General features: G+C 54.3%; 2 protein-coding genes across 2 annotated transcripts; both read right to left on the reverse strand.

The window, feature by feature from the left end:
* Positions 1 to 921: 921 nt before the first annotated feature.
* Positions 922 to 2,139, reverse strand: LOC109944584 (succinate dehydrogenase [ubiquinone] iron-sulfur subunit 2, mitochondrial). The gene has a single exon (XM_020549355.2). The coding sequence runs from the start codon at positions 2,109 to 2,111 to the stop codon at positions 1,188 to 1,190; it is 924 nt and encodes a 307-aa protein (XP_020404944.2). The 5' UTR covers positions 2,112 to 2,139; the 3' UTR covers positions 922 to 1,187.
* A 1,835-nt stretch (positions 2,140 to 3,974) lies between these two features.
* On the reverse strand, positions 3,975 to 5,429 carry LOC100384601 (uncharacterized). Its single transcript, NM_001398818.1, has one exon. It carries the CDS (start codon positions 4,723 to 4,725, stop codon positions 4,057 to 4,059), a length of 669 nt encoding a protein of 222 aa, NP_001385747.1. The 5' UTR covers positions 4,726 to 5,429; the 3' UTR covers positions 3,975 to 4,056.
* Between the last annotated feature and the right edge of the window lie 2,968 nt (positions 5,430 to 8,397).

Consider the following 8,397-nt stretch of genomic DNA (forward strand, 5'->3'; position numbering starts at 1 on the left):
GCTCACGAAGGGATGGCCTTGCGAAACAATAGGCCCAAAGCCTTTCGCGAGGCCTTTTAGCCTTCTAGTGGACTCGGGGATATCTGTCCCCCACAGTCATCGCTTATATCATCGAGATCAATCTCATCCAACAACTTTTTTTCGATATATAGAATCGCCAAGCTATTTAAAAAAGCTTCTCTCTATCGAAGTAACCATCATATGTATAGTTTATAATACTATCTCTATATCAAAATAAAATTTGTTTTGCTTATTTAGTGGATTTATCATCATCAATATAAACATAAAAATTAAGAGCTAAACCAAATACTATTTTGAAACGGATGGAGTATTCGATAAGTAATTGAGACATTAGTTTAACAATATAAACGAGACTAGTCGATAACTCGATAGCGCATCGTTTTTTGCGTATTTGTGTCTAGAATAGATATGTTTAACAAAAAAAGTACTAGCGTCTAGTGGCTAGGGGGCCCTCTGTTTTTTGAGGCCCGATGTGGCCGCACCCACCGCACCCCATCAGGGTCGGCCCTGCTTGTTCACCTAAGTCTCTCTCCAGAAACTTACCCATTTATCACTTATCATATCTTTTATTTTAAAGATTACTCTACATACTCATTTTATCACTTATCAAACTTTTATTTTAAACTTTACTCTAACCGATAGTATAGTGTACGGGATGTTTGGCATTGCAAGCTCCACCTAAGGACCTGCTTCATTAGTCATTACCTGTGAAACTGCTTTACACGCGACCCTACTCGCTCCTAATAACCTGCTTCATTAAATGTGAAACTGTTTTACACGCGACCATATATGCTGGAGACAGCATAATACTGGCGATGTCAAGCTCCCATGGGAGGATTGACTGGAATTGTGGCTTTCAGTTGAATGATTAGTGTCCCAGTTAGTTGCCGCCTATTCAGATACTACCACCGAAATAAAATTTGTTGTTTCCCAGTAAGGGCTTGTTCGGTTATTTTCAATCCATATGGATTGAAGGGGATTGATACGGATTGTGAGGGATTTTGACTTGCTAGGGATTGAAACCCCCTCAATCCATATGGATTGGGGTAGAATCGAACAAGCCCTAACTGTGCAGGTACGTAGTAATGAAATTCGGTAACGCGAAACATTTTTGTTCCCAGATGAACACACACGTTGTCCGTGTTTCAGGGCTGTCTCCTGACTAGTCAGGCCTTTCGGAGCTGGTGCAATGCCTTCATGGCCGAGATGGCCGCGGCGGGGTCGAGGCTCTTGGGGCACGTCGCCGTGCAGCTCTTGATCATCCTGCACCTGTACATCTTGTCCCAGCCTTCCGACAGCGACTGCACCCGCTGCTCGCCGTAGTGGTCCCGGCTGTCGGAGACCCAGCGGTAGGCGTGCAGCAGCGCGGCGGGGCCCAGGAACGCCTCCGAGTTCCACCAGTAGGACGGGCACGCCGTGCTGCAGCACGCGCACAGGATGCACTCGTACAGCCCGTCCAGCCTCTTCCGCTGCGCCGGCGACTGCGGGTGCTCGCGGTCCTTGGGCGGCGGGCCCCTGGTCTTGAGCCACGGCTCGACGGACTTGTACTGCTGGTAGAAGGCGGTGAGGTCCACGACCAGGTCCTTGACCACGTACATGTGCGGCAGCGGCGTGACCATGCTCGGCCGCGACGCGTCCGCGTCCACGGGCTTGAGGCACGCCACCGTGTTCACGCCGTCGACGCTCATCGCGCACGACCCGCAGATGCCCTCCCGGCACGACCGCCGGAACGCCAGCGTCGGGTCCTGCTCCGCCTTGATCTTCTGCAGCACGTCCAGCACCATGGGCCCGCAGCTGGCCAGGTCCACCAGGTAGGACTGCAGGAACGGCCGCCCCGCCGGCGAGTCCGGGTTCCACCGGTACACCTGGAACTCCTTCACCGTGGTCGGCGGCCTGCCGCCGCGCCCGCGCTCCTCCTCCGCCGCCGACAGCCGCGCCTGCCCCTCGGCGGCCTCGCGGGCGTTGGCGCGCGCGGCCGGGTGTCCACGCAGCGACGGGAAGTGCGTGTCTCCCTTGCCGCCGGCCTGCCGAGCCGCGCCTGCCACGCCATCCTTCGCCGAGCGCAACGCCGGCAGCGTCCTCCGCAGCATCCTGCTCGCTTGCAGAGAGCCTGAGAGAGTGGCTGGCGAGTGGCGAGGAAGGAAGTGAGTTATAAGGATGCGCCCCGCGACGGCACGTGCCAGCTCTGTCGACACGTCTGCCGCGGCACGCCGGGATGGCGCGACGGGTGGAGCGATGCGAGGCAGCAGTCGGCTCGGCCCATAGCGTTTTTTTTTTGTTTTTTGCGATTTTTGTTTTTGGAACTGAAAACAGGCAACAATCATGGGCTGTCGTGGGCCGTTTCATGGAGCTGAGAAACAATCGACTCAAGTTACTAGCTGAAAGCGGCAGCAGGTTTCGATCTCCTATCCTATCCGACGTGAAAAAGGAACCGGCCGGGGAAAGCCAGACAGATCCCACGCCGGCTCCCCTCCGAGGAAGGGCAGAGGAAAGGGGGGCGCTCCCCCTCCCCGGCGACCATTGACCACCGTTGCTATCGGCACAGGTCGTGCTGTTCTAGAAGGAATTTTCACGCGTCCGCGCCGGGTTGGCGCTGAACTTGAGATGACAGGGACGCGGAGGAAAGCGCGAGCCGCGTATTGTATTGTGTATTCGGTATTCCATCATGTAAAACTTTGACGAGACGAGCCCCGCGTGTCTCGTCAGCATCTCGCGCACCGACGTCAGCAGGAGTAAACTTCAGAGCCGCACGCCTGATTAGTTAGCCGTGGCCGCGCCGGCGTAGGCTTGGATTTGCTGCGACTATTTAACCACTGACTAACAGAGCTGCACATGTACTGCTGCTGGACCAGTGGTTTCACCGCGTGTGCCAGGAACCTTCGTTGTTTTATTGCAAATGCTGGCGGCGACGTGAAGCTGAGGCCATCGTCGTCGTTCACCGGCTTCTAGTAGTAAAACCTGCTCGTCAGTTGAGTCTAATATGCATGCAGAAGCGTAGCCACTGAGCCCAGTTGTTCTTCTAGCTACTGCTCTAGTGGCATCTCATCTCGAGTTCAGACTTCATAGGGAGTAGGTATCCTCCGGCCAACCAGTTTGATATGGGAACCGTACAAGTGCAACCTGCTATGCATATACATGGTCCATATAATGACATAAATATAATATATGGTAGTTGCCATGCATGCGCCCATGTGATATGCAATATGTACAGAGCTGACGTACGGTTGATCATTCTACGCATGGAGACTGTGTTATTTTTTTTGACATATCCGGGTACGTATCCCGAAAGTTCTACCTTCAACTTTTTCACTGTGAAATCAGCGTCGTCTGGCGTGTCAAAATTATCTGTGGTAAGTGGCTTTGTTAGATGAAGGAAATAAACCTAGCTAGGCAGAGTTGTTATATATGTTGGTGTTTTTTTATTTATTTATCTCATATTCAGTAGACGGATGTTTGCATATACATAGTGTCTTGTTTTGCAGTTAAAAAGTAAAAAAGAATTAGATTATTCTACTTTAAGTGTCAGCTTAACTTTTGTGTGAGCTAATGTTTGCCTAGCAGCAGAGATACATGTTGCTTCGCATCATTGGTGGGCACTGCAAGCTAGCTACAATGACCAGTCGACGAAGGCCCTGGCCCGGGGACAAACTGGCGGTGGCGGGCAGACCAGACGGGAACAAGCCCGTGGATGGCAGCCAGCGGGCCCGTCGTCAGCTGCCGCGCACGCAGCCTTTTCTCCGCTCCTTTTCCTTTTCCCCCGGCGACCAATTATGGGCTGGGCGAGGAGCGACGCTGTTCCCCAGACCCGGAGGAGTCCCGGACACCACGCACGCACTCCCGGTCCCGGCCAGCCAGGTCGCACTCGCGCACAGCAACATACCAGACCAAACCAACGATAGCTTCCTCCGGACCGGCCCGTCCCGCCCGTCAGTCAGTCGCCGTCCCTTTTACGGGAACGTGCTCCGAAGCAGCAGCCGTCTCCTCCCCTCCTCTCCTCTCCTCTCCTGCTCTCGCTTCCCTCACCGATCTCTTCTACTACTCCCCTCCCCTTTTTATACCGCGTCGCCGGCCCGACGCAAAGCTTCTCCTCTTTCTGCGCCTGCCACTCGTCCCTCCTTGATCAGCGAGTCCCGGAGTGGAAGATCCGGCCTTTTTAGCTCCTTGTGGTGGTTGTTGGTTGTTTTTGGGGAGTTGCACCACCAGGAAGCGGGGCAGGAGAGGGAGTGGAGGGGAAGCCAAGGGTTGGTGGGTTCGCGCTTTGCGGTGGCGTCCCGATGGACTCCGGCAACAGCGGGAGCCTCCAGTCGTCCAGCGGCGGCGACGACGAGTTCGACTCGCGGGCCGGCGGCGGTGGAGGGGGCGTCGACTCCTCTCCGCTCTCCGCACTGCTCCGCCCGTCGCCGTCCCCCTCGGCCGCCGCGTTCTCGCTCCACGGCTCCTACTTCGGCCTCCAAGAGCTGACGTCCGCGCCGCCGCTGCCGCTGCCGCAGCAGCAGGCGGGTACCTGGTCATCTGGGTCGTTCGCCGGTACCTCGGGGCTATCCTCCTCCTCGTCCCCGCTCGTCGCGCAACCCGACTCGGGCTCGGGCGGGCGCCAGCAGGCTGGTGACGCGACCGTGGCGGCGGCGCCGGCGCCGGGGCAGGGCGCCGCGATGGGCGCGCTCGCGCAGCCACCGAGGGGGTCGCGGAAGCGGACGCGCGCATCGCGGCGGGCGCCCACGACGGTGCTCACTACCGACACCTCCAACTTCCGCGCCATGGTGCAGGAGTTCACGGGCATCCCGTCCCCGCCCTTCGGCGCGGGCGTCGGGGTCGGGGGCCCCGCCGCGTCGCTCCGCACCCGCTTCGACCACATCTTCTCCCCGCCTTCCTCCCTGCGCTCCGCCGCGGACGCCACGGCCTCGCTGCCGCCGTACCTCCTGCGCCCTTTCCCACACAAGCTCCCGACCGTGTCCTCCAGTTTCCCGCCCTTCACGACGGCGTCTTCGTCGTCGTCGTCGTCGTCCACGCTGTCCTCATCCAACCTAGGCGCCGCCAATGCCAGTGCCCCGACGGGCACGGCCGCCGCACCCTCCAACCCTGTCGCGCCCGACACCTTCCAGCAGCTGACGTCCTCGGCGCTTCTCCGGCTGCAGGACCCCAGCAGCAGCTACCTCTCCTTCCAGAACCTCCTGGACTCGCAGCCGTCAACGCAGTCCATTTTCGGCGCGGCGGACGGTGGATTCGGGCAGGCGGCGTCCAGACTGCACGATCCGGCGCCGTCGCCATCGGATTTTCACGGCGGACTCTTGGGCTCCGAGGGCCTGCACTTGCACCACCCAAGGAGCGACGTCCACGGGCACGGCGGCGACGAGCTGTCGGGCGTGGTCGCGGGCGGCAGCTGCAAGCTGAACTACTCCCACGCCGGCGCGGCCGCCACCTCGTCACCGGGCGCAGCCAGCGCCGACAAGCCACCCGACGGCGGTGCCGGCGCTCCCGGAAGGCCGGGACGGGGCGAGGGCCTGGATCCGTGGATTTGTACATCGGAGTAGGGGATGCATGCTTTGCTGAGGTACGGGGCCGCCTACGGAGACGAACCAAAGCCAAATCCGCCATGCATAACAAACAAAGGTCTGATTAGCCTTTTGGCCTTATACCTTTTATTACTTATTAATCACTTGTTTGCTGATGATGCAGTTATTGTAGCCCCCCTTTGTACATTAAAAACGTAGCTCATCATCGGCATGATCTCACTTTAGATTAGATTCTTGAGTTATAATCACACACGATTTAGACGTGCAAATGAAATAATGCATCATAGATACTGTCGTACACACACACACACATAGAGAGAGAGAGAGAGAGAGAGAGGCAATTTCAATGCCAAAGCAACTAGGTGTACAAGCTACTTGTTGTCCAGCCAGTGCTCTCCAGCGTCATGTGTTGTCGCCGGCACTGTGCACGAGTCGAAGCTGCAGTTGCTGTCGAGCTCGCCGCGCCGATTCCGTTTTATTTGGTGCGTAATCCCGGGGGCCCGGTCCCAAACATGAGTGCAAACAAGTAATCCCCACCGGCGGCGGGCCGGCAGCGATTGACGGCGAGATTTCCGGCGCCAAGTTTCCCTCCTGGCTGCGAATTTAGTAGCTCCACCGGTCCCAACCGTCGCTCACCAAACTGCCGATGCATACGTACTAGTTCTCGTCTGCGTGTACATGCAAACCGCACCTGCCGCTACTTGCACGCGAAGGCGCCGCGCGCTCCCAAAGGAGCCGACGGCGACTGCAAGGGCGGGGAGACGCTTGGCTACAAAAAAAGTCGGAAAGCGATAGATCGGCGGTGGCGGTCGCCTACCGGCTTCGGAATGGATGGTTCTTGGATGGAAGCGAAGTAGCTAACGCTAACCACCCCACCCCACTCTCGAGAGCGATCGGTTCGTTGAGAGATGGAGGGAGGAAGACGAAGATGGATATTGATTGGTGGGGGGCTGGGGGCCGGGGAGGGGATTAGGAGAGAAGGAAGGAGGGGATGGGGGTCTGGGGAGGAGACCAATGGGAGTGCGCGCGCGTGTGGCGTGTACCTCCCGCGGGCTGGCCGTGCTAGCCGCGGCATGCATTAATAAAAAAAACGATCGCAGCACGTGATGGGCCGTCACGGTCCTAATCAACCCGCGACCCTCAATCGCCACGGCTCACTGTCACTGATGAGTGTGTGTGTGTGTGAGGGAGGCGATATGCCGATGTGGATCTTTTTAAATCCGTGCCAGGTTTTTTTTTGGTAGCACGTGATGTGTTTTTCGGGGGCCATCAGCTAGGTTAGGCCGTAGGAGGAATGGAGGGAGGTGTGGGGTAACCAGTTGTTGCATGTGTCCCCGCCCTTCCCTGCACTCGATTGCACTCAGATGGACAGGTACTTTTTTTCTCTCTCTCTCTCGCGTTCATCAGACCCATGGGCGCTGTCAGCTCCGTTTGGATTCTACATTCAAGACGGGATCGCATTTGATCTCTGCACTTGATGGCTTGATTGCAATTCGTACAAGTCTTTATATCCTAAGCCACATTACTAGTATAGGCTGTATAGCTAGCTGCTAAAGAATCACACTCGGCGCTTTCTCAAGCTTCACGTCGTCCATGTCTACGTACGTCACCAGTACGTGTGCACGGTACCACGCTATCTACTCTTTAGTTCTAGCTAAGTATCTGTAACCTTTTTTCCCCTAAACAAAAAAAAGATAATAAACATATAATGATTGATCACCTCTCCGGAATCATCTGGTTTCACATTATTGTTGTTCAGGCATGCTCCCGTACTAGTTAGTGGCAACGTTCTAGCGTAATATTCTAGCTCGAAGTTTTACGGTTACCTGCCATGAAAGTGACACCAATTGTTTTATTTCCTTTTTTTTCTCTCTCTTTAACAAAGCTAAGATATCATTAGGTGTGTGCAACTTTTGAGGAGATCGACCGGGGGTGAATGAGTAATCATCTAGATCGATGATTAGGCGCTGCATTGGTTGGATCGGTGGCAGTGATTACTACCTGACGAAACCAGCGCCTAACACTAACCATCGCCCAGATGTAAAGCGCACGTCGTATGATTGATGCAACGAGCGACGGCATGATTAGCTCGTCCGCAAAGGGCAGATCCATGCATCTCCCCTGCTTTCACCGTTCCGGGGTGATTCGGCTCCTAGCTGGGTCGTCTATTGTCAATGGCGGACCTAGAATTTTTATATAGGGTGTGCCGCAACAAAATTTTCATGTAGAATTCTATCTAATGTACATATAATTTTATAGTAAATTTGGTAAACAATTTGATATATAGATATAAAGTTTGACACTCAACAAATAAACATGAAAATTGCATACATTTAAACATAAAAATTGCAATAATACTACTTATCTGGCCTGCGCTTCCTCAACGCCATAAAAGTTTCAATTATATCTTCTTCATTCACTTGGAAGAAAATATCCCTCTCGATGTATGTAACAAGACAATCATCCAAAAGACTATCACACATCTTGTTTCTCAATTTAGTCTTCACCAAACTCATTGCAGAAAATGCCCTTTCAACACTTGCTGTCGCCACCGGCAAAAGCAATACCAATTTGAGAAGCAAATAAACCATATCAAACACCTTATGTCTCTTTGTTTCAACAAGCTTAACCGAGAGGTCAACAAGATTAGTTATGTCTTTGAATCTATCATCTTCTCTTATGTCATCAATATAATTGTCAAGTTGCAAGTCAAGTTTTAACAAGTCAGTGCTTGACATGTCATTAGGATAAAAATCAGCTAGCTTTCGTACCTTGTGTGCATCAAAAGAAGCAAAAGAGTTGGAAGGATCCAAGGCTGACATACAAGAAAGCAGCTCCATATTAGCCTCACTAAACCGACTAT

This window comes from Zea mays, chromosome 2, assembly GCF_902167145.1.
Source record: "Zea mays cultivar B73 chromosome 2, Zm-B73-REFERENCE-NAM-5.0, whole genome shotgun sequence".
In the NCBI taxonomy this organism is placed as follows: domain Eukaryota; kingdom Viridiplantae; phylum Streptophyta; class Magnoliopsida; order Poales; family Poaceae; genus Zea; species Zea mays.